Source organism: Mauremys reevesii, linkage group 1, assembly GCF_016161935.1.
Source record: "Mauremys reevesii isolate NIE-2019 linkage group 1, ASM1616193v1, whole genome shotgun sequence".
NCBI classification, from domain to species: Eukaryota; Metazoa; Chordata; order Testudines; family Geoemydidae; genus Mauremys; species Mauremys reevesii.
In genome coordinates, this window is record NC_052623.1 from 115,260,340 (window position 1) to 115,286,518 (window position 26,179).

At 44.2% G+C, this 26,179-nt stretch overlaps 2 protein-coding genes across 12 annotated transcripts in view; one reads left to right on the forward strand and one right to left on the reverse strand.

Moving 5' to 3' along the window:
* UPF3A (UPF3A regulator of nonsense mediated mRNA decay) overlaps positions 1–22,322 on the forward strand; it is a 63,384-nt gene extending 41,062 nt beyond the window's left edge. For 3 of the 10 annotated variants that reach the window (XM_039495571.1, XM_039495587.1, XM_039495608.1), the window contains one exon: positions 3,703–5,166. In XM_039495571.1, the coding sequence (XP_039351505.1) occupies positions 3,703–3,876 (174 nt within the window). In that variant the 3' untranslated portion in view covers positions 3,877–5,166. Of the gene's footprint in view, positions 1–3,702; positions 5,167–18,006; positions 18,355–22,045 lie in introns of those variants that run through there. The other 7 variants (XR_005586402.1, XM_039495580.1, XR_005586406.1 and 4 more) reach the window with 6 other exon arrangements.
* Positions 11,584–24,867, reverse strand: LOC120375042 (F-box only protein 36-like). 2 transcript variants are annotated; one of them, XM_039495620.1, is made up of 4 exons: positions 24,772–24,867; positions 22,751–22,859; positions 16,569–16,741; positions 11,584–11,991 (listed from the first exon to the last, which is right to left on the reverse strand). In XM_039495620.1, the coding sequence occupies exons 1-4, from the start codon at positions 24,865–24,867 to the stop codon at positions 11,827–11,829; spliced, it is 543 nt and encodes a 180-aa protein (XP_039351554.1). In that variant the 3' UTR covers positions 11,584–11,826. The 2 variants fall into 2 exon arrangements, 1 of the variants encoding a protein (XP_039351554.1); XR_005586411.1 differs by lacking the exons at positions 16,569–16,741; positions 22,751–22,859; positions 24,772–24,867 and adding an exon at positions 16,055–16,324 and having other exon boundaries at positions 11,855–11,991.
* Positions 24,868–26,179: the final 1,312 nt, after the last annotated feature.

Below are 26,179 nucleotides of genomic sequence, written 5' to 3' on the forward strand. Positions count from 1 at the left end.
GGTTTTCTTTCATGGCATTTTTGAATGGCCCTTGTTTGCTGTGCACCCCGGCATCTTTGTGAGAAGGGATGGATCCCACACTGCTCTCCTATGCTCTGATAACTGTCATTAAGACATTGCAGATGGTAGTGCAGTTAATCACAAAGTTCCTAACTGAAGAAGACTCCCAGTTGCCAGATGTGCTGTGTGATATGAATAGGAGCATCTTTAGATTGCTTTTGACATTCACAAAACAGCTGCAGACGGTGGGACATCGCTTTTGGGCTTGTGAAACAAGCACTGAATGACGAGCGGTGGCTACCGAATTTTCGGATCCATAAATCCACCTTCCTGGAACTGTGTGCGGAGCTTGCCCAGCACTACGGCACAAGGACACCAGAATGAGAGCTGCCCTATCGGTAGAGAAGTGCATGGCAATCACTCTGTAGAAGCTGGCGACTCCAGACTGCTACTGATCGGTCACGAATCAATTTGGAGTCATGAAGTCGACTGTTGGGGCTGCATTAATGCAAGTGTGCAGGGCAGTTAATCACATCCTGCTACGAAGGACTGTGACTCTGGGAAATGTGTGTGAAATAGTGGACAGCTTTGCAGAAATGGGTTTCCCTAACAGTGTAGGGGCGATAGATGGCACACATATTCGATTTTGGCACCAGACCACCTTGTGACGGAGTACATCAATAGGAAGGGGTACTTCTCCATGGTGTTGCAGGCACTTCTAGATCACCATGGGCATTTCACTGACATCAACATGAGATGGTCCAGGAAGGTGCATGACGCTTGTATAGAAAGTTACAAGTGGGGACTTTCTTTCCAGACCAGAAGATTATAGTGGGGGATGTTGAAATGTCCATAGTGATCCTGGGAGATCTGTCATACCCCTTACAGCCATGGCTCATGAAACCTTAAACGGGAAACCCGAACAGCAGTAAGGAGTGGTTCAACAACAGGCTGGATAGATGCCAGATGAGAGTGGAATGTGCCTTTGGCAGATTAAAGGCATGCAGGCGATGTCTTTATGGCAGGTTAGACCTCAGTGAGGATAATATTCCCATGGTCATAGCCTCGTGTTGTACATTGCTTAATCTTTGTGAGGGTGAAAGGTTTGCTTGGGTGGAGTATTGAGGCAGACTGCTTGGCTGCTGATTTTGAGCAGCCAGATATCTGGGTTATCAGAGGGGCCAGGAGGGGAACAATTTGAATCAGGGAGGTTTTGAGGCAAAAATTTGAAAATGAGAACCAGTAATGTATATCTCTGTGATTGGTGCTGCAATGTTACATTATATGTAGTTTTCCTAGGAAGCAATGGTGAAATTTGGGGCCGTACATTCCAGTAAGCAAATGATTAAAATGCCTGTGTATGTATTGGTAGAGCCTGCTATTTCAATTTGTAGGAAACAGATAAAGATGTCAAGTATCGGGGTAGCCGTGTTAGTCTATATCCTCAAAAACAACAAGGAGTCCAGTGGCACCTTAAAGACTAAAGATGAGCAACTATTCAAATACTTTGCTTTTATTGCACAAGAAACAAAACACACACACAAAGACACTTGGTGGGAAAGGAGGCACCAGGTAAGGGCAGACTTTCAGAGCTGTGTGTAGGTCCAGCTATCATTTTGAAAGTTGTCCGAGGGGGTGGAGTGAAGGGGAAACAGAGAAGTCCCAGAAAGCAGAAAGGAGTGTGCGGGCGGAGTTGCGGGGGGCACAGAAAAGAGCTCTGAATGTACTGCAGGGGAGGGCGGGCATGCATCTGCTCAGTCTGCAGCATTATTAAAGACTTCAGCATCTATGTTTGCTCATCCATTACTTTAATCATCCGCTCAGTAGAATCCTTATCCAAACTCCTGATTTTCTTTTCTGTCCTGCCTTTCGGCTTCCCTCCACTCCTTGCACTCCCTTTTCTCTGCATTGGAGAAGTGCTGTACCTCCTGGAACATGTCTTCTTTGTACCATCTTGGGCACTTTCTTATCTGGCAGAGATGCTCGGCCAGTGTTTGTGGGCTCTTCCTCAAGGCCACATCTGCTGAAGCACAAGGAACAATGCACAGAAGTATGATTGTTAAGTTCACGCACAGTATTGAAACATTTCAGTAAAATACACCTCTGGTAACATAACAATCACTTTCTCACTGACCCTTGGCAAGCACACATCTTGGTGAACACTCAAAGCATGGTGAGTGTTGGCTGGGGGGAGGGGCGCTCTACATGGGGAAAAAAACACTCTGTAAGGATTGCAGTGCAGCCAACTAGGGAAAAAATTCTAAAATTCTCCCATACTTTCCCACAGGCCGGGGTCATTGTGGTAGATAGCTCACTGCTGAGGGTAAGCAGGGAAGCGAGGGTACATCTGCTACATGCTTGTGGCTTCCACCATGGTCCCTATGCTGCATGCCTGCGTGCCGCTTTGGTCGCTGAACAAGTGATTGCTGAATGGCTTAGGAAAGTTCCCTACAGTGGAGGAAGGAACAAAGCAGCTCTGCCAAGGAACCTTCAGCAGAGGATTGCCGAGTACCTCCAGGAAACTTTCCTAGAAATCTCTCTGGAGGATTGCTGTGAGATCTCAGTGTACATCAACACCCTGTTCTGCCATACTGATTAGTTGCACAGGGAAGTGTCCAGAACACAGAAACACAGCCAGCCTTGTACATTTCTATACCCTGAACTCACCTCTGCATTACGCAAACCACAGCCACTTACCAAGCATCTCCTCTCCTGCTTCTTGCTTGCTGGAGAGCAACTGCTGAATCTGGCTAGACACCTCTGACGTGGTGAACAGTTCCTGGCTGCCCGCCCCACTAGGAGACGCTGCCAGGAGCTCCACATTGTCATCTGACTCCACCTCATCATCAGTGACTTTGTCGTCCGGGTTAGGTCCTCTTTCCACCACCTCCAGGCCCACCGAAGTATCCACAGGGCTCTTGGTGATGGAGGTGGGATAACGAGAATAGCATCCAGCTCCTTAAGAACTGGCAGGACTTAGATGCAGCACTAGAGCGACGGTTTGCCTCCCTTGCCTTATGCCTGCCTCAGCTCCTTTATCTTCGCTCTGCACTGCAGCATGTCCCGATCATAGCCCTTTTCACACAAGAAAAAAGTCTCGAGAAATCTGCCCGTAGGTATCAAAATTCCTATGGCTCAAGTGCAGCTGGAACTACATAGCCTCCTCTCCCCATATACTAGGCAGATCCAGCAGCTCCACAGTGGTCCAAGTGGGAGAGCATTTGCTGCGATAAGCCACCATGGTCACCTGGGAAGATGCAATGAGACCTCTCCACACCAAGTAAACAGGAAATGGAATTTCAAAAATTCCTGGAGCATCTAAGGGGGAGGGGAGGATGGTTGTTTATTGACTGCAGGGCAGTGGAGTTCAAACTGCTGATCAGAGCAATCAGGATGGGTGTTGTGGGATACCTCCTGGAGGCCAATTAAAGTGATAAAATCAAGCATGGTGTCTACACTGTCACTTTGTCGACAAAAATTTTGCAGAAAAAGACATGTCTCTGGTCGGGATGGTTTTATATTGTCGTCAAAACGGCATTTTTGCCCCCAAAAGTCACATCGCAGTGTGTATGCATTCACTATTTTGTCGACAAAAGCTGCCTTTTGTTGACATAACTCTGTAGTATAGACAAGGCCTAAATCTCACATATGTGAATAAATGATAGTTTTCTCCAAAAGTTAACCTTATGCACTTCTTTCTAGGATCGTCCAGCCATGCAGTTATACCAGCCAGGAGCTCGCATTCGAACACATACGGGATCTACAAGTAAGATCTATGACTGCAGTGGGAAGTCCTCTGAAGACGCCTGCGATAGAAAGTATGAGGTAGATAATTCAACTGGAGGTGGTTCTGAGAAGGGTGAAGAGGCAGAATAAACATTGGGGTAGAAAACTTGTGAAAAAAATGAATTTAAGATTTAATTTCTGCACAAAATATATCAGACCACTTCAGAATTCCATAGATTGGACCAACAAAACTATAATACATCTGTCTCTTTCTTTCTTTAAAATGAAGAAAATGGTGATCGGAGGCAGATAAAATATCACGTAAAAGAAATTCAGTTGCTTTTCTACAAAAAACAGAAGCAAGCACTGTTTGACTAGTTTAGTAGTGGTTCAGTATTTTAGTAAATTTACCTTTAGCTAGAAAACCTCTATTAGTTTTCAACTAGTATTTATATAAAACTTGTCAGAAAATATTTCACTTAGTCTAGCCTATTAAATTTAGAGAAATAAAGAAATGTATATTTGCATCAGTTTGAAATCTGAGGCACTTTAAATGTGTTCTGTGAATGGTATTAACTACATAGGACCCAATCCTGCAAACACCATCAGGCATAATGCTTACTACAGAGAGTAGTACTATTGAAGTCAAAGGGACTACACCCAGCAGAAGCACTGTCGCCAGTAGCGTTAACAGGATCAGGTCCATAGTTTGCAAACGTTTATTGGTATCTGTACCTCATTGTGTTTACATTGTTTTTCAATTAACTATAGTGTCAGGTAAGTGTGAATAAAAGCTACTATATGTTGTTATAAAATCGGTCTTTTTCTTAACCACTTTTGCCTTTTATGTTCTAATATTCCTGTGTTTAAAACAGAAAAAGCTAACGCAAACCTCAGCACTTAAATACTGTCTCTAGTTTTACTAATATTGCATTTTTATTTTTTGTTTGTTTTGGCATTGACTTTTTTAAAAGTGATTGTACAGTGATGACTTTTTATATGTTAAATGTTTCACATAAGTTGCATTTGCAGGATTTGGAACATGTATGATATATATGTTATAAAATATAATTTGTTTGAAAAAAACACACACATAGCAGCTCCAACATTTCATTTTGCAGACCTAGGCCAAATTCCACCCTCTGATGCATGCATATGGCTCCCAGTGTCTTCAGAGACAGCTACATGTCCATCCAAGGGCAAAATATGGCTCTTTGATAGTTGTCTTTTACGACTGATGCACTTTTCAGTCATCTGAAACCAAGATCTGCTTTGTCAATGAAGTTTAATATTAAGATGTTTGTTTATTTTTGACATTCTACTTTGAACATTTTGTTAAGTGTAACATCTGATTGTTCTAAACTCAAAGAAAAATTCATTGTATTTTCCCAGACATTAAACATTAAATATAATAAAAAGTAAAAACATGTTGATGATGAACTGAGAAATGATCTTCCACAATTATTTTGCCTAGTACACCAAAGGTATTAAGAAAGATAGTATGCCACTTACTAGTATTAAAAGGCAGATTAAAAATATAATTGAAGAGTTTTAATATTAACTTTACATATAAGATGTTTTATAGGCAAGAGGATTAAACATTTTTTACCAACTTAAACTACTTTGAAGTAAGACACTCTTAATATTAAATAAGACTGTCATCACAGGATGGGCTGAGTTGGGCTCTATCTCACCTGTGCTGGGCTTGGGCTAGTGTTTGGGTCAGGATCATGTGACAGTATCTCAAGAGTGGAGCTTCCTATTATGGGAGCCTATGTAGAATGAAGGGAGAGACTTGCAGGGAGCAGGAATGCTGGCTACAGTAGAGTCAGATCAGTGACAGAAAATGCTAGGCGGTTCTCTACAGTTTTGCTGGACTCTTTGTTAACTCTGAAAAGGATGAACTGTAATGACTTAGCCAGAGGGCTTATCACCTTGGTGACCCAATAGCTCTGGGTTGCTGGACTGTATGAGGGAGACAGTGAGTTGACCAGGGTAGGGAAACTGAGGCAAACGGGTGCCTGGAAGCCAAGGGAGGTAAAGTGATCTTGTCATAACTGTCCACCCACAGATTTACACCAAAATAAGGAGAGGTGTCCATTCAAACCAAATTAGTTATTTAGGTGCATCTTTATGTGTAGGTAAACCGCAAGTCTTTGTAGGATCAGGGTCCAAATGAGACCAAATATTTCCAGCCTCTTTGAATTATAGGAGGTAGTGACCAGAGCCCATCAGCCTAAAGGCCACCCCTCCCCCCCCCCATTGGATGTGGGAGGGGCCACAAGATCCAGAATGTAGCTGATTCTTCTTCAAGATATTTTGTCCATATACAATCCAGACTTGATGCTCATGTGTCCCATGCAGCCGTGTTCAGAATCTTTTGGCCAACAGCATCTGTTGGGGCCACACATGCACCCTGAATGTGCTTGTGCTCCCCCTCCTGAGGTCATATAGGTTAGAGTGGGGCTGACCAAACCTCAGTTCCTTCTTACTGCCTGTGACTGCAAGACAGAACCGAGAGCAGTGTACCTGTCTGTTGTTCACTTGTGATTATAAAACTGATATTGCCATACATAGTTAGCTATTCAGTGTAGATGTAGCATAATTTAGAAACAGTTTTTTATTAGGTTTCTGTTCCAGATAGTTTTTTCTCTGTCTTTTAGCTAGGCTTCAGTCCTTATGGCTGAGCAAAAATCACCAGGGTTCAAATATTGCCTTTTGGGCGAGGTGGCTACACCCCTCAACAACAGGCATATTAGATTCTGTTTGGATGGGAGCATATTACCGACAAACGCTCCATTTATCTGTCTTTTTCTAAAAGAACCCGAAAAGCGAGGGAGGCTCATTTAAAGCTTTACTCTTAGACAAATATATAAGGCCAACCTCAGACCAGGGTGAACAAGATCTGCCTGTGTCTGAACACTCTGTTCCCAGAAGTGCTCTGGTGATGGTGAATGCCGCAAGCTCCTCCACAGCCCCAGCTCCTGTGAAGCACACCTCTGCTGCCACTTCTAAGTCCTCTCAGCCATGTGGGGAAGAACACAGCACCACTCTTTTAAAGAGTAGGACAGGCGCCATCTGAGGAACCTGTAAAAAGGAAGAGACTTATGCTATGTCTACACTAACACTTTTTTCGGTATCACTTATGTCACTCAGGGGTGTGACCTCCCCCGAGCGACATAAGTTACACTGACAGAAACACCGATGTGGACAGCGCTGTTGGCAGGAGACATAGCTACTGACGCTCAGTGGTGGTGGTTTAATTAGGTCGACGGGAGAGCTTTCTCCCATTGGCATAGTGTGGCTACATGGGAGATCTTACAGTGGCTCAACTGCATCAGTACAACTGTGCCGCTGTAAGGTCTGTAGTGTAGACAGGGCCATAGATCTCATGCCTCCTCTCACAAGGGTAGAACAAGGTCTGACTTAAGTCTCTCTGGCACTCATAAATATTCTGGTCTCTGTACACCAGTACCAGACAGGGAGAACCTTCACGCAGTCTCCACTACTGTTTCAGAAATGCTGTCTCCAGGGCACTCAGTACTGATGCTGTGGCTTCCTGCTTTGGTACCAATAACCTTGGTACCAACCTTGTTGGCATAATCTATTCTGGTACTGACTACCTCAAAGAAATCTGCTCAGGGTACCAACAGTCTCAATGCTGACATTCACAGCACAAGGAGATCTAGTGGTAACCATGTTCCCTGAGTCAGTGCTGTTATCATTAGGGCTCTGTGTCTGTCACAGAGGTCACGAAAGTCACGGATTTCGTGACTTTCCATAACCTCAGTGACTTCTGAAGCTGCCAGTGTGGCTGACCCCAGGGCCGCCCAAGCAGCTGGCCCCGGGGACTGCCACTGGCCACTGCTGGAGCAGCTCTGCAGCCAGCTGCACCAGCCGCTGCTCGGGCAGCTCCAAGCAGTAGCCGGTGCGGCTGGCCCTGGGGACCACCTGGTCAGTGGTCCCAGGCGGCTGGAGCAGCCATTGCTGAGTGGCTGCCTGCAGCAGTGGCGGGTGGGTGGCCCCGGGGGCAGCTGGAGCAGCCGCTGCTTGGCAGCCCCCACAGCTGGTGCTGCTGGCCCTGGGCCCCCCCACGAGCAGCAGCCTCTGGGGCTTACCTCCCAAGCAGCAGCAGCAGCCCCCCAGGGCTCCTGCCCTCCTGGGCTCCCCCACAGCAGTGCCTCCCTCAGCTAAGATTTAGTCAGGGGTAAAAGTCAGGACAGGTCATAGCCAGGCTGTGAATTTTTGTTTATGACTAAAAATTACTAAAAATTGTTACTAAAAATACCCATGACTAAATTGTAGCCTTAGTTATCATCAACAGTAAACATCCCCACGGCAGTACCAGCTGTGGATATTTCTTCAGCACCGAGTGTAGCTGTGGTACTGATGAAAGAATTTCCCAGATCAAGTCAGGACTCCAACTAAATTGGCACCTCCACTGGAGGAGCAGTAGATCTCTGTGGGGGAGATTCACCTTCTGTCTCCCTGAGGCCCTCCCATCTGCTATGATCTGTATATACCCAACAGAGGATCCAGGGTTCATGGTCACTATAGCAAATATAGGGTAGATAGAGTGAGACATCATCCTGATACCCTCCCCTTGCCCCCCAACTCATGTTGCTTACAGCCCTTATTCATGGCCATATTGGGCACTATGGGGCTTTCATCAGGTGTCCTTTAGTCCTAAATCCCCTATCCAAGTAGCATCTGTGAGAGACCAACAGCAACAGCCATCCCAGGTAGCAACTGTGGATCCTCAAAAGTTGCAAGTCGCTAAGGAACTCCACCAGCCAACTGATATTCCTCCTGCTGCCATTTTGTCATCTTCATCTGACAAAGCTGTGGTCCTACCTGCTCCATAACACTCAGACAACGACCAGATTTTTTAAGACCTCTGTCGAATGGCAGAGACATAGCAGTTCCAACTGAGGTTGTGCAGGAGAAGTCTCACACAAATTGTTAAGACATCTTGCATACAACCAGTAAATGAGGGACTCTTAGAACCTCTTCAGCTTCTCTGGTAGACACATCTAATCATCTAGCATCGAAAAAAGCAGACAGAAGGAACCAGGTGCCATCTCCATGATATGAGCGTGTGTATACTCATCCCATGTCCGGATCTCTTGTTTCAACCACAGCTCAGGAGAGAACAAAACAGCAAAGCTCTAGGGCAACCCCTAAAGAGAAAGAGCCCAATATTTGGATCTTCTTTGAAGAAAGAGAGACTCCTCTGTCCAGTTTAGGGTTGCCAATTAACAACCACTCTTTGCCAAATTCACCTACATAAATTGGCATAAGGTGTTGGAGTTCATAGACAAATTACCACAGGATCTGAGGGAGGAATTAAAATCCCTAATTGAAGAGGGTCAGTTAATATCTTGGGCCTCCTTGCAAACAGCGATTGACGTATCAGATACTGCAGCAAGATCAATGGCAACAGCAGAGACCGTGAGCCGGGCATCGTGGTTGCAATCCTTGGGGATCCGGAAGGAAGTACAAACTGCTATAGAGGAGATCCCTTTTGAGGGTTGTGATCTCTTCATCAGTAAGACAGATGATGCATGACATTTTTATAGGATTCACAAGCTACCCTAAGGTACCTGGGTCTTAATATGCCACAACCCAGAAGAAAACAGCTTAAACAACACTACCCAATGCAGCCTTCTTCAGCCTCTTTCTATCCTCCAGACCACAGGCCATGGGAACCACTCAGGAAGAAACAAAGATTATACAGGAGACAACCTTCCACTTTCTCTTCCTCTGCAACAGCGAGATCAATACCGACATCCAGACAGATGGTTTGATGCTTTAGTCAAGAACTTCTTGAAACCATATCCAGGTTATCTTAACCCATTCCCTGCTCCATTTGAGGATCATTTATTTTCAGGCTGTGTGGACCAATCTCACTGTGACACTCTATACCTCAGAGGAGCACCCTGTAAGCCCCTCATTTATATATAATTGTGATCTTGCATATAAAGCATGCCATGTAAGGTATCAGGGAAAAGGTTATGATCTGCTGAAAATCACTATTCTATCTAAATATGTATATCATTAGTGCATATGAAGTTATGAGATCGTGTAGTATGGTTGTCACTAAAACATGCTGTAAGTTGGGGAATCGGCCAGATATTAGCTCCCCAGAGACAACAGCAAGGAAAGTAACCAACGCCCGGGTGGGTTTCGAACAACCATCAACAGCCATGGTCCAGCAAGGAAGCTACAATACAATGACTCACTTGCACAAGGCCACACCAGGGGAATTGGTCAACCTTGCCTGGAGACTCAGCAATGTCCACCAGACATGCCTGACTTGTGTTCTCCAGGCACATGGCACTAATGGTATAAAACAGAATACTGTGACCCCATGCTTGGCCTTTTCTCCTCTCCCCTCGTACGCTGCAAGCAACAAGGACACTCAGAAGACTGAAGACTCCAACACCAGGGGAACTATCAGCTGGCCAGATCCGCCTGCTTTATGGTGCCAAGGTTTTTGCATTGGAATGAAACAGATTGCACCAAAATCACAGATATTTTCAAAAGATGTTCACGAGAAAGGACAGCCCAAGGCTTTCTGAAAAGGCTTCATCCCATCCCACCTCCGCCTTTGTTCAAAGGACACAAGATGAGCATGCTCTTACAGTGTCAATATGCTCTGTTTGTTTTTTAATCTACATATCTACAGTAAATGGACTTAATTTTTTCTGAGAAATTTTGCCTCCCCCCTTGGTTATATTTATGAAAAACTGTTTTTCTTTAGATGGCAGAATAAATGAAATAGGTTTCCCAGTCCTTGATCCACTCCTCTCTTAAGCATATGCTCCCCAAGGGTTTTTATTATTATTATTATTTATTATTTTTCCCCTGGTAGGTCCTTGTTAAAATCTTCAGGTGCATCCCCATTGCTATGCAAAGACTCTACTGGCTGAACTTGCCTCTGCCCCAGACTAGCTGGAAAAACCAGCTGCTTGCCTGTTGCCAAGCAACAGCAGTAGGCTCACTACACCAGCTGACTTCGGCTGAAAATGACTGTATCTGCCTAGCAACCTGCTGCACTTCCCCAATGAGGCAATCTGGTAGCACACAAATAAATGCAGATGTGCAGCCAGCCTTCATGCAGAGTACAAATGGTGTGAAAATTTTTATTTCTACCATATTAACTCGCTTTGGACAATGACCCAAACTCATTCTTGCAATTTCATTGAGGATGATGGAAATGCATCCACTGACACTACAGCTGAATTTAGTTCAATATGTTGGCTGCAAGAGGTTATACTCTGTGTTTAATAAGAACTTTCAGCATTTTAATGACCAACAGCCATCTCTGTCTGTTGCACCCTTTCTTCACTGAAGACATTAATTATGGGTCAAGTCATCAATATTTTATAGTGGGTAAGTCCTTCTGTATGTAGTGAACCACAGTAAGAATGTGTGCATCTTAGGAGCTACTTTTTGTAAGGCAGAATGAAGTGGGCTGCAAAGGATCATAAAGTAAAATATATTCATGGCCTGAAGCATTTTTAAATGCATACTGACTACATTTCAAAAACTTCACACTGGCAACTTCAACAACTCAGTTTTCTGATACAGCACCCTTTAAATAGCACTATTATGTAGAAAACACCCTAAGTTTTCTACATAATAAAATAAAATAAATTGCTGTAAGTCATTCCTTCATGTCTTTATTTTTTTCAAAGACTCCTTTAGGCAGGCATCTGAGCTACACCACGGGTTCGCTTTCAGATTTGGCTAAATAGTGCCCCAATAGAGCTGTGAATCATCAACAAAACAGTGAAACTGACTATACACAAAAATGATGTTACGTGCACAAAGAAAACACACATACACAAAGAGAAAGGTATAAAAATCACTAATCTTTTTCTGATGAATTATTTGTAATAAAGATTTTTAAATCCACTCCTTTCAGTTTTAATTTATGAAAGGAAAGCTCTGTGATCTCTTAAACTTCTAGAGACAATTCATATTTACTTATTATAATTCTCTTGATCTTCACAATAGACTTTTAATAACAATATCAACATAATATGAAAAAAGATGTGTGGTCTGTCAGTCTAGTCTGATAATTGCCAAACAGTTTTAGAAGAATGTGGTCTGTCGTCTTTGCATCTGTTTCTGATGACTGGGCTTTTGATTGAAGTACATTAGCTTCTTGTAAACTGGGAACCTCATAATCTTCAGATCATGAGTGTGTTTATCTTGTAGCAGTCTAATTCTTTCCCAAAGTTCTTCACTGCTACATAACTAAAATAAATATTTGCAATGGTTATTACTCAATATACACTTCATTAGGCCATAGTCTGATCTCATTTTAGAACATACTGGTGTAAATCTCAAGTCACAGGAGTTACTCCAGATTTAAAGTATTGTAAATGACCTCAAAATCTGACTCCCTCATAGCTAGTTGTTGGGGTTTTTTGCAGGGTGTGTGTGTGTGTGTGGGGGGGGGAGATAGGGGGTGGTTAGTTGTTTTTGCTTGTTTTTCCTTTATATTATTTTATTGAAGCCAATGGGGAAAAAAACTTTGGTTAAAAGTGGCACAAGTTTAGAAGAGATTTGACTGCTAATATCAATACAAATTCTACCTTTTCCAAAATGTCAAGCTAAATAATACCCTTGTTTGGCAAAATATTTCACAGCAAGACCAGGGACTAATTTCAGTGGTGTCTTAAAAGATGGTATAAGTATAAGAAGATGAACATAAGCAACAAAGTAATGTAATTTGGTTCAGTGTCCCGGGTCAACCCCCTCCCAAAGATAAACCTGTCGGAGGGAGGCCCAGGAAGGAAACCTCCATGAGGATCCCCTTGCAGTGATCCCCTCTTCTCCGCTACATCATCCCTTGGGGGAAAGAAGACAGGAGCTTGGCCCACCATGGGAAAGGCATTTGGGCCCACTTCTAAGCCTGGGGGATAAGTAAGAGGAGGTCAGGCCATTCATGCAGAGGCCCTGTGCTGCTGCACTAGCTCCAGACCCTGGCAGCACACACCAATGGCTGACTGCTTTTGGCAACCACTGGGAGAAGGCTCTGCAGAAAATACAGCCTGTATTATCTTCTCCAGGGAATTTTGTTCTGGCTGTAAGGGGGCTGATGTGTGTTTTCCCCGCAGCCTGTCCCATTTCCATTCCCCATGCATGTTCCAGATCCCAGGGAGAGGCCTCCACTGGGTCCAGAGGAGGCAACTGGCCCTCCTTCCACATGTGTTCTGTGTGCAGCTCGTAAGGGGACAGTGTGGGACACTGGGTGTGCAGACCAAATGAATTTGCACTGATTTGGTACTCTGTGCATACCAACCCTGCCATACGTGATTGCAATGCCTACTGAAGCCAGTTGGCCTGGTTCTAATCTCCCATCCTGATGAAACAAGAGTAACTCCACTTAAGTAAATGGAATTCCTTAGTAAAAACAGGGTGAGATAAGAATCATATCAGTAGAAGATGAACTTCCTTATCTTAGAGCTGAATTTGTCCTGTGGGAGTGATGTGGTCGATGTAAGTTTAAACTTGTTGTGGGAAGCGGCTTTATCTTGCATCCTCTGTTAGTTCCGGTTCCTACAGTTCCCTATACCTTCGTCTCCTTGGTGTGTATGTTTCTGGTTTGCACATCTGCTGAATGCCAAACGGTGCAATTGCCACTTATGCCAGTTTTATTGAATGAAATTATTTACATCTGTGAAGGGACATGCCCTTGCTCTACGGGAGACAAGATTAACAAGCTCTTCTGGGCCTATTCAGCCCTAATGAGGCACACCTGCAAGACTACTTCTGCCTGGAGGGGAGGAGCTTAAAAAGGAAAACCTGCCACAGGAAGGGGTGAACAGGAAGAAGGCTGCATAGCTTTAGAGACGGCTGATAATAGAGACAGGTCAGCTGAGAAGGAGCCAGTCACAGACTGTGCTGCTCCCAGAGCTGCACAGGCCAGCTGTAAAGCAGTATGTCCCAAGAGGAGGGGCTGAAGGTAGCCCCACTAACAGGCAATAGATCCTGATAGACCAAGCACATCGAGCTGAGTCTAGAAAGACCACCTGAGAGACAGGCTACCTCTGCCTGTCTTGGTGTCACCCAGATTGCCCTCTCTCCTAAGGGAAAGGGGAAAGAACCTTACTCTTGCTTATTTGTGTGACTCAGATAACCCCTTGTGTTATGAACTGGGTCGGGGGGACAGTATAAATGATGGACAGTGGGATCTGGAGGGGGTTGAGGGAGCCCTTGCCCCCCCCCAATATCTTATTCTACAAAATGTACCCAAAGGAAGGGGAAATGCCCCGGTCCAGTGCCAGCACGGGGACTGAGGAGATGTAGCTTATGCCTTCCCTATTTGGGAGCTGGTTGGTGCTGTCTTGGCGCCTGGCACAGACTAAGGCAGCCCTGAGGATTATCTATATTTGCACCTCCCATTTCCATAGTCCTTATGGGCCTTGTGGTAGCAGAAAAATCAGTAGGCCAAAGGGATGTCTGGTCATGCCTCCTCCCACCCACAGTGCCCCAACACTCCCCCTTTGCTAGGGGTCCCTATGTGGGTGTGCACAGTGTTGGCATTCAGCTTGGAGCCTTGCAAAAAATGCACCCAGCACAGAGGGCCATTCACTGATGTGGGGGAGGGTCTCATGTTTGCCAGATGGCCTCCGTGCACCCAGTTCTAACAAACAGGCTGATTATATCTTAAGTTAACCACAAAATACTAGTGGACACTTGAAAATCTGGGTCACCTAGGTCTGATTCTCCTCTCTCGCTGTAATCTCGAGTAACTCAGACTGAAGTCAATGAAGTAACATTTCTGCAAAACTCTTGTACCTGAGAGCACAATCAGGCCCACTACCTTCTCCTTTGAACGTGTTCTGTTTGAATGACTTGGTCTCTCAGTAATTAAAATCATTAAAGTGAGAAATGATGATTATAGGGACTAAATGAAGGCACTGTGTTCATTGGGCTTGCTCAGGGTACTGTAAAATATTCATTGCAAAAACAAAAAAATTGCTGGTAATTTGATTCCTGAATATGTCTGGCTGCTACCACAAAGATGAAGTGCCAGCTGTCGTATTAGAAGAAGGTTTTATGCAAGTTCTATTTGAGAGCTATAGCTTATTTTATTCTTCTGCTACCCAGTGTCAAAGCCAGAGCTGCACCAGAATAATAAAAGTTGTTTGTGTGTTGTAACTTCTCTCATACATTGGTTAATGCAGTTGATAATTTTAGATGAAAGAGCCAATGCTGAAGAGAGACGTAAACTGACTGGGATTCAGAAGAAGTAACACTCAGCCCGCCATCTGCTTAACAACATGGATTGCTGTGAACACGCTACCTTGGTGTTCTACTCTCTGCATTGGCTCCCCATTGAATATAGGGTGCAACTAAAGATCTTAGGGCTGGCCCTAGCTACCTGAGAGATCACCTCTCCCTCCCATGACCACTACCTTTCATGACAGTGAGGCTGATTAGTGGGGGAGATAGAATTTCACAGACCCAAGACCTAGCAGATATTGTGGCATGGTGCTTAGCTATGATGGCTTGTCAGGGTGAGGAGGAGTCACATAAGGACCTAGATAAAGGAAAGGGATATTATTTGGCCTACGTGCACTCTGTCAACAGCCCTTGATTTGTTTGAGAAAGTAGGATGTTCTGCTAACGTCTACACAAAGGTACAGTGTATATAGCTAGCAAATCCCAGGCCAAGTGGTGTTAGAAGTCCAAAGTGCAGGTCCAATGAGATACTATAGGAAAAAAACCTGAAACATCTTGACCCTTTGACCGGCTGGCAAGCATTCAGTTCTGGCAATGTGCTGGAACTGCCTCTGGGTAACTGACTTTCAAAGATTTCTGTAGCATGAAATAGGTTTCTACTGCACATAGAGATCCTGTCCCATGCTTCCCATAGAAGAACTTCAAAAGAAACCATAACTTCTGTCAACCCAATTGCTGCTCTCCAGCTTGGCTAGGCAGCTTTCATGGTAAAGTTTAAGTTAATAACCTGAGTGGTGAACTGGTTTAAGGCTCCCCATTCAGTTGCTAAAGAGCTTATGAGAGGTGAAAAAACAAAGACGGGAAAGGGTTGGCAGGAAAGGTGCAGGGAGAGAATGCAGCTACATTTTAAAAGTGAAACTCTTAGCTCATTGTTGTATCTAGCCTGGCGCCGATAGCTACCCCAGTTTGTGTTTGTAAGTTTGTTCCCAGGTGATTCTAGTAGCTTTGAGTTCAGGTACTACAATTCCCAGGATGCACCAGGGGAGAGAGAGGGAGAGGTGAAAGTGCAGAGGGAAAGGGAAATGAAGAATGGGTTCTGTGAAAAAGTGAGGGGAAGAAACCTTACCTTTGCTGTTATCAAGCTTCCTCAGAGGGGTTCAGATACAAAACACATATTAGATGAGGGTAGAAAAGAAACAGAAAGAGCTAGCAGTTTTCATCTTTTCTTTCCCCCCGCCACCCCCAAGTCCATATGTTTTTAAATCACAATTGTAGGAATTTTCTTTTTGATGATTAGGATTCAAGTCATCAGTTCTTGTGTTTGGAGGCATGGCTGTGACATAAAGGTTCAACTGGCCAAGTGGAATATGGTTTTAGATTATTTGTTTCCATAGCAAGATTCTAATTCCCACTAGAGAGGGAAGATCCTGATACCCCTAAACTATTCAAAATTCAGATCTGCATTCTCCTACCTAGTTCCATCTCTAGTTACCATAGAAATCAGTGGTGATGGATCCACTGATCACAGTGCCCCTGTGTCAAAAATGATAATGTAAAGCTCCAGCCTTCAAAACCTTAAGACCCCTATTGCTTCAAATTCATTGCAACATCAGTAGTAATGTGAGTACTTATACAATTACCTGCTGAAACTTCTTGCAAGTTTTTGACAGCTGTCTGATGTCATCTGCATTAAGAAAGGACAGGATGTGCATAATCAGGTTATCAGGCATTCGAGTTAGGAAATCGTAACATCCCTGACACAAATTCAGCGTGTATTCCAGCATCTTGTAGCCAAAGATATTCTGCACTTGCTCTGTGTAAAAGGAAGAAAAGAATAGATACTAAATAAACTGCAGATAAACATCTCTCTGGAAATGAGTAATTTTAAGCCATGTTCATGAATGCCAGGTCCCGAGTGTGACACTGTAATTAGATGAAGGATCCAGCACTAGGAGCATGTGCACACACCCTTGTGTTAGGAGGAAAGAGACTGTGATCTAGCAGGGAAAAGATTACAATTAACAGTAGGGGACAAAAGGGGGCAGTTTTTAGAGATGTTATAGGGGAAGAAGCAACAGGATTTGCTGAGAGTCTGGATGGGGCGGACGGGGGAGGAGATAACTCATGCTCACCTTCTTCAACTCATGGCTATGTGGTGGATAAGACAGCTGTAACGAAGAGGAGAATAAAAAAGGGCTGTCTGTACCACAGAAGTCTCTGCACCAGTCGCACACAGGCTGGGATGGCTAGTTATTATGGGGACTGGCCTGGGAAGGGAGCCACAGGATCACTATTTATATTGATCCAGTAGCCTCAACACCACATGCAATGGGAAAGGAGGGCTGCAGCCACCACTCTAGCCCATGGACTGGAGAAGTGACCATAGGGAGCTGCATTGCAGCTCAATGTTCTGGCCTGTTTTGGGGTCTGTGGATCTTCTCCCCAACCCACCTGAACTTCTCCCCCACAAACTTGTTTAACTCCCTTAGATCTAAAATAGGCCTGAGACCCCTCTTTTGCTTTTGGGATCAAGAAATATTGGGAGTAAAACCCCTTCCCCCTGAACAATGGAGGGACCTCTATAGCTCCTGCAAGGGGAAGTGACTGTATTTCGTGCAGCAACACAGTCTCATGAGAGAGGCCACTGAAGAGGGACAGGGACATGGGAAGGGAGGTTAGAAATAAATTGGAGTGTATATCCCCTTCCACCATGCTTAGAACCTACTGATCTGTTGTGTTGTGGGCCCAAGCACTACGAAAGTGGGATAGGTCGTTTGCAAAAATCAGGGAAGAAAAAGGTTCTAAGAACTGGCAGTCTGTTCCTGACCAGCTCATCAAAATGAGGTATTGGAGGATGATGCCTTGATGAACCAGAAGCTGCAGGGGCAGAGGATGCTGGTGGGTGTCTTTAGTGACCTCTGCTCGTCTTCCTTGGCAATTGCTGGGCTTGAGGGGCAAACCCCTGAAATCCCTGGGACTGGTGAGGACAGAAGACCTTCTGCTTTACTGCTGGGATGTAAATGCCCAGGGACTCTAGGGTTGCTCTAGAGTCCTGGAGATGATGCAGTGTCTTGTCAGTTTTTACAGAGAAGAACAGTTACTTTTCTAATGGGAGGTCCTGGACTGTTTGCTGAACTTCTGGAGGGAGGCCAGAAGATTGCAACCATGACAAGCATCTCAGAGCGATGGAAGAGGCTATTCCATCTGTTGCAGAATCTGCTGCATCCAGACCAGCCCGCAGAGCTGCTCTGGCAACCAACTTGCCCTCCTCAATCAATGTGGAAATCCTGTTTTGCATCGTTTGGGAGCTTGTCCTTGAACTTTAACACTGTATCCCACATGAAAAATTGTATCACCAAAGCAAAACGTTCTCACTTGTAATACCAAGCTGTAACCCACCTGTGGAATAAAGCTTCCTTGCAAGTCCAACTTCTTGGCCTCTTTGTTCTTCAGGATTGATTACTGGTGTCCCTTTCTTTCTTTTATTGGCTGCTGAAACTACCAGGGAGCCCCGAGGGGGATGGTGATATAGATGTTCGAACCCCTGAGAGGGGATATAGTACTTCCTCTCCACCTTTTTTGCAGTAGGCAGTAAGGGAACTGGGGTCTGCCAAAGAATCTAGTTGGGCTCTAAAATAGTCTCATTAATAGGCAGAGCTATACTAGCCGGGGCCACCGATGTCAAGATGTCCACAAGCCCGTGGGACTTTTCCTGGACCTCCTCTGGGTGGATGTCCAGAGCCAAAGTCATTGTCTTCAACTCCTGATGTGTCCTGAAATCATCAGGAGTCAGAGAAATAGGGTCTGCCACAATTGCCTCATCAGGGAATGAGGAAGAGGGTGGCATTGGTTCTGGGGGCTGGTCTAGTTCCCATTCTTCTCAGGCTTGCCTGTAAGAAGGGCTCTGAACCTGCTCGGTGGTGGGCCTGATACTGACACAAGGTGTTTGCAGTGTCAATGCTCCTGACAGCCAGTAGGCAGAGCCAGCTGGAGGGGATGTGAGGACACTCTAGATTGAGGGGGAAACCTCCACAGGTTCCCAAAGGGTCAGTGGTGTAATCTCAATCCCCAACTATGTGTGGCCTAAGGATCTCTTTGCTATGTCCCATGGTGATATTGTGCTGAAACCAAGGTGGACAGGTAATATGCTCCTGATGGTGAGAATGGCTTGGGTGGGACACATGGGAGCCCACTTCAAAATCTGACAAAGAAGAATCCTCTTCTTGTGAGCATTATGGTTCTGTACCAATTGGTACCGGTGAGGTAGGTTCAGACTCTGAAGAAAGGGGAGCAGGGGAGCTGATCTGCAGCTTTTCCCTAGACAGTACTGTCTTCATTGCTACAGTAATGGCCAAATCTGCTGAACCTGCATAGTGTGGAAGTGAAGCCACCAATCTTGGTTCCTTGGGCACTGGTGCTGGGCAAGACTCCTGAACTGCCAATGATGGCACTACTGAGAGGTTCAATAACTCTCTTGCAGCCTCATCTGCCTCAGGATTAGATGGTATCAGGAAAGTGCTCTGCTGTACCGGCGTGTGAGGCGATCCTGATGATGGTACTTCAGAAGTTGGTCTCAACAGGCCCATACTAGTCTTTGGAATCAACAAACTTCCCTGCTTGGTGGTATGCTCCGGAGAGTGCCTCCTCTTTGAGCTCAGTCCCAAGTCCTTAGATGAACTCAACCTCTTTGCCTCTCTTGATGACCCTAGTACCAGTCTATTTTATGATGCCAGCAACACCAATTTGCCTCTCAGTACCAGTAATGCCGAAGGTGAACTACTAACTAACACAGAGGTGCTTGGTAGATGGTTCTGATGGAGGATGGAGTGCTGATTAATTTAAGTTTGGCTGCCCTGTCTTTCTTGGAGCAGGGCTTATAACCTTTACAGATGTTACATCTGTCACTTTTGTTAGCCTCCCGCAAGCACTTAGGGCAGGTGGGGTGAGGGTCACTGTTAGGTATTGCCTTACCACAAGAGTGGCAGGGCTTGAAACCCAAAGAGCACGGCATATGTCCAGTATCAGGGCAGGTACACTGATTGGGCACTGGAGCCACAAAAACATTTTTTTTAAATGACACTAAATTGAACTAACTATATATATCCTATACCAGCACTATTTATACACTAGACAAAAAGATTTTCAGAAGCAAGGATGGAAGCTTTGAAAACCATCACAAGCAGTAGGAAGGAACTGAAGGGGGTCAGGGTGGGTGGCTCCACCCTTTATGCCTGTGTGCAGTGCGCAAGGCAGCAGAAGGTGCTCATGCCGCCCCCAATACATACGGCTAAGGGAAAACCTCTCTTGACAGCTGTGCACTGAAGCACACGCATGCACCTACAGTGAAATGGACATGGGCAATCACTTGAACTATGATTTTTCTATTAATCAAACATTTTGCTTATTTTTACCCCAACCAGGTCTCTGATGAGCAAACAGAGTCCTAAAGAGAACTGATAACTGGGCTTTCAATGTGTCCCAAAGAGAACTGATGACTGAGGGCAGGTTTCATGGCTTTGGGAGCAACAAGCCAGAGAGGAAAAGCCCAAGTGTCTGGTAGCTAAGAACTTGGGGAGATGGATTTGGGGAACTCTGAACTGGAGCAGGTTGTTGAGGTTACCGTGCAAGAAGTAACTAGGCTGCTAGAAGCCAGGGCTGAGACCTTTATTCATGTAGGCTGGCTACTGGTGTCAGAACTCTCAGCCATTGCAGCATAGCACTAAGTTACAAGTAAGGTGATGACAGAACCCCTGCCTGCTCTGGGTGATCCCCAAAATGTCACACATGTGTAATGAACTTTTAAAATACATATGTAAAGCTAATGATACTGAAGACAAATCAACTCTCACTGGTTAAAACCAAATGGAAGTCACCCCACGCTGATGAAGAAGGGATTATCTGCTGCCACTAAAAAGGACTAGAAGAGAGCTCATGTGGTACAAAATGGGGAGGTGTCAGCAAGGACTGATCACTGCATTGTAGCTAAACTTGGGCAAGGTGTAACAAAATCACAGGTGCTAATAAGAGATGTTAAATTCCCTTTACTGACAGTAATATTATTTATTTCAGAACTGAGTGTTCTACCCCCAGGAAAATTTCAATTAAAGATAATCCACTAAAAGAATATTAACTACCACCCAGGAAAGATAATTTAGCACTAGGGCAAGCTTCCATAATAATTAAAAGTGGAATAATAAGAGTGAATTGCCCAGGCATGTCAAATGAAAGATGTAGTTTTCTTCAGCAGAACGAACACAGGCCATTTCCTTGTCTTAGAACACCATGCTGCAATAGAAATGCCATAGACCATTGCATACTGAAAGCTTGTCAGTTCCTTATATAAACACCAACTACCTCCGAAGAAAACACTTTGAAATGTAAGTATCACATTTGTCACAAAAGGCATAAGGGTTTTCAATGTGTGTTTAAGACATGTACAATAATTAATGGATTTCTCCATAGCTACAGTACCATATGGGGTTATGTGTTTATTGCCCTGTTCATTACAACCATCACCATGTAACAAAAACAAACAGATAATTCTAAAATAACTGACTGATCCAAAAAGGGATTGAAATAAATTAAAATAGTCCTATGCAGTGACTATATTGCACACCACTACATTTAGCTTTGTTACTGTCAAGCGTCTCACTATGAGAAAAACTTAATTTGTTAATATAGATAATTGTATTGCTACTACATGGGCACGAAGGATAAATCTGGTCTGCAAATTATGTCCAAGGATCTTCTATATAACTAACATTGTTGGGGGTGGGGGGGAAGAGACAGACACATGATAGATATTCCATAGATTGGAATCCATGAAATAGTATAAAATGATTTCAGGAATGAGTTGTGGATTTGAGGATAAAGTTTTTTAACCAGGTAAAAAGAAGGGTATATGTGACAGGGTGTGCATACCCCACACTAGACAAGAAAGGGTTAACCTCACATTATGGGCCACGGAAGTCCCGCCCCATCAGACCCTGCTGGGTATGCTCTGATTGCTGCCTCAGTATAAAAGGGAGCAGCCCAGCTCATTCTAGGCTGACCGCCGAAGAGAGAGGATGCTTGGTGGAGGCTCCAGCCCAGGAACCACTTCAGCACTTGATTGCAGGAACCAGCGATCCCGAGGACCAGACTGGAGACCTGTTGCCTATGGCTGGCCAACCGGAGTCGGAATCCCGGGAAACTACCTGCACTGAGGAGCTCAGAGACCCTGACAGAGTACAGATCCTGGCTTCAGGAGACACAGTAGGAAGTTGCCCAGGGAGGCGGTGTGACTGGTATCTCCCACCCAAGGAAGGTCAGAGTGTTGCGGTAGGAGCCCCGCTGACTGGATGGTGACCACACTTGCCATTGACAGGGCCCTGGGCTGGGAGCCGGTGGAGCAGGGAGGGCCCAGGTACCTCTACCCCAGCTGTCACCCCCCTAGGTGGTGGCCCCTGACTTCAGCCAATAGGCCCTGCAGCCCTGAGCTCAAGGGCAGCCATATTGACTCTGGCCATTAGGCCATATTGCCTTGTGCCCGAGGGCAGCCATATTGTTTCTGGCCATTAGGCCACGCAGCCCCAAACTCAAGAGCTGCCATATTCACTCTAACTTGTGACCCATACTCTCTTAAGCATGAGGACAGTCTGGTAGACTGTAACCGCAGTGCCCCCACACCCACGACTCATCCCAAAATGGGGACAGAGTGTGCATACACCACAACAACATATAACCCAAAACCAGCAGTGGTATTAGGACATCTATATATCACAGAGGAGAGAGACAACATTAGTCATACTGTTTGTTCTTTGTTTGCTAACTCAATACTTGCTGTGTAACTGTTCATTCAGCAAAAAATCACTGTGGGGTTTCCTCACTTCCTTTGGGAAAAGCTTTTCTTGATTAGGCCGAAAGGAAATCCTCCATGATCTCCAGATCACCTACAACAACCAGCACCAAGAAGAATGAGTGTGGATACAGAGACTAAATTCAATTTAATTTAGCCAAAAATAAATTCAAACAAAAAACAGCTATGTCAAGGTCTTTGATCTCATACTGTAATGAGATCAAAGAAATGTTCAAGAAAAGATACAAATTTAGGACTAGAATCACAAAGATGCTTTTTATAAATGCTTACCAAAACATTGTACAGTATATCACTCTTCCAATACTGCTTTTGGGGGTCACAAAACTGTAGATGTATGCATCAATTAAACACGCTCATTTGTAAATCAGTGTAAAACAAAACCACACAGCCTCTCTGAAATTATCTACAAGATTTTGTTTCTTTGTTGTTGTTTTTAAATTCACCAGCCTAAAAAACTTGAATCAACATCACATACAGTCTTGCACTTGTTTGTCTCTTTATTAACATTATTTTTCTCAATTATGACAAGATTTGTTAAGCACAACTCTTATACCATACATGAAAACAAAAGGAAAGGAACATAGGACAATACTATATGAAACAAGACATACATGCAGTCCATCATGCTATCCCATAGTATTCTTCTGTAGAGGCCAGAGAGTCTTATTTCCAGATATAAGGAAGGAAAAATTCTCTGTCAATACTAAATCTTACTTCATCAACTATACAAAGAAATCCAAAAGCCCTTCATTGTACTCTTACAGTGAGTATAAGCTTGATTCTTTGAAAATTTAGCCTGACTACTGACAAAATTCCCTCTAAAACAATTTTCTGGAAGATGTGACAGATAAATGTTAGTTTATCAAGAAATCCGATCTCATATTATAAGCTGATCAGGAAAAAAAACATTTTTTGGGGGAAAAAAAGTGGTCAAAATATCAGTTTTGTTAAAATTTCCAACCGACCTATTTGAGAGACAGTAGAATTAAAGGTGCTTTTTATTCCTATTGTTACCTGGGGTCATAGGTGCCAACTCCGTGGGTGCTCCAGGGCTGAAGCACCAATGGAAAAAAAATGGTGGGTGCTTAGCACTCACTGGCGACCCCCTATCAGTGCCTCCCTATCCCCTCAGAGCCTCCCACCAATCAAGATGAGCTGTTCCGCGGAGTGCAGGAGGTGCTAGGGGGAGGAGCGAGGGCCTGGTGCACTTGGAGGAAGGAAGAAGGGGGGCAGAGGCAGAGCTGAGGTGGGAAGAGGCAGGGTGGGGGTGGGGCCTTGGGGGAACGGATGGAGTCGGGGTAGGACCTGGGGCAGAGTCAGGGCAAGCACCTCCCGGCACATTAGACACTTGGTGCATATGCCTGGTGTCCCAGAATGAAAAAGAATGAGAACTATTGGATTAGACATTTTCTAAATATAGGGTAAAATTGTGTATAAGAGTTCAGCTGTGCTACCTAAGTCACTTTGCTTTTGAAAATTTTATCCATATACTACAGGGCATACATGTGAAAAACAGCCAAGTTTGCACTGCTGCTGGAACCTAGCTTTTGCATTTCTTGAATAAGTGATTTTAACTCTGCAAGCTTACTGTCATATTAAGACAATTTTTTGCATGTATTGCTATGATGATATAATATTAGGTTGCTATTGAACTATCAAAACTAACAAAGCAAGGAGTCAAAGTGTCACTACCAACAGCACAGTGAATGTCAGATAATTTACTGCAAGTTTGAAAAAGAAATTCAAATTCACTTTGTTTTAAGCATCTTGTTTAGCAAAGCATTAAAGATCAGTCAATACAAATTATAGGACTAAACTTCTTCCACAAAAGACATCTTCTGACATTACTGTGAAGCAAAAAAAGGTTGAAAACATTGTGTGATGCTCTATATGCTTTGAATACAAAGCGTAACATTTTTAGAAACACAATTATGAGCTGATGATTTTTTTACAATGCTAATTGAAAGTCAATGAACACTTTTTACCTCTGTCTTTGTGATGGTAAAGTGATGGAAGTCTTTGCTGGGAGAAGGAGCCTGACTCTGGATCTCATAAAGTTTATCCTGCAGGAGGGAAGTCATGCTGGCTTTTCCTACTTGCCTGGACTGCAAGACAGATCACAGCCTCACTAGATTGTTTCTATGGACTCTGTGCAGTGAGTGGTTGAACTCAACTCTTTCTACCTTGTCTTATAACAAAAAGCATAATCAGCATCCACATTCCAGCCTACTTGAGGGGAGGGCTAAGTGCTGGGCAAATCTCTCCTCAGGAGTACTATGTTCACAGTATTGACTATTACTCAGGAGCTGTCAAAAATTATTAGAGTGCTCTATTAGAAGTGAAAGTTACAAAATTGCAGACAATGTCCAACCTTCTCAGCATAGGTTAGTTTGTATTCATGGCACACTTTTTTAGCCATTAAAGACCAGAACTAATCCCACAGGACATTCACATAAATGAGAGAGAGAAAATAAGTCTATGAAGTTAGTAAAAGGAAAAAAGTTGGGAGAGAGAGCTGGTTCTAAGCCTGATATCAGTATCACACAATCAGGTTTGTATCCAGACAACTAAGTCCCTGATCCTGCAACTGAACCTATGCAAGTATTGGGATCTGCCCACCCAGATCCACTTGCAGGATCACAGCCTTAATCACCTATTGCTGACGCAGGTGGAACTTTCTGCCTATGGAAAGCGGTTTGGAGCAGGAACCATCATTCACTTCATTTTTAACCTGCTAATAGAAAGGTAGGTGTAGTAGAATCTACTTCAAGCTTAATGATGTGAGCTGAGAGTGGCAGCCAGAAGGTGCCAGTTATGGCTCCCTGATTCAGGGCTGTCCAGCTTTGCATAAAGTCTCTTTATGCCAGCATAGGACTGGGCATGGAAGACCTCAGCTTCGCTATGCTTTTTCTCACCCTTCCCTCACCCCGACAGGTCACCATCCTGATCTGGCATACTCTGAGGAGATTCCCACCACATAGGGTGAATTCTCTGCTGGGAGTGTACAAGGTGACCATGTTGAATCAAAGAATCTGGCCCCAAAAGTCTCCATGGGATCAGATACTTATATGTAAAGCTTTAAATATAAGTTTTCAAATTCATAGGGTTTTTTAAAAATATTTTGTGTAGTTCAATGCCTTTTTAATTTTGCAATAATGCATTTTCTGGAGTGTGAACAAAAATGCATTAATACAAAATTAAAAGTTACGCTTGTTACATTATGACTCCAGCAACACATTTTGAGCCAGATGCTTGGGAATGTGGCTGTAAGGCATGGTGTCTCCTAAACCATGGTAAGAACCTTTGTGTGACAAATGGGGAGGCACATCCTTAAACTTTTATCATAAAAAGCTTATTAAGAATTTGGTCTACCTGAATTTTTTTCTCTAGATT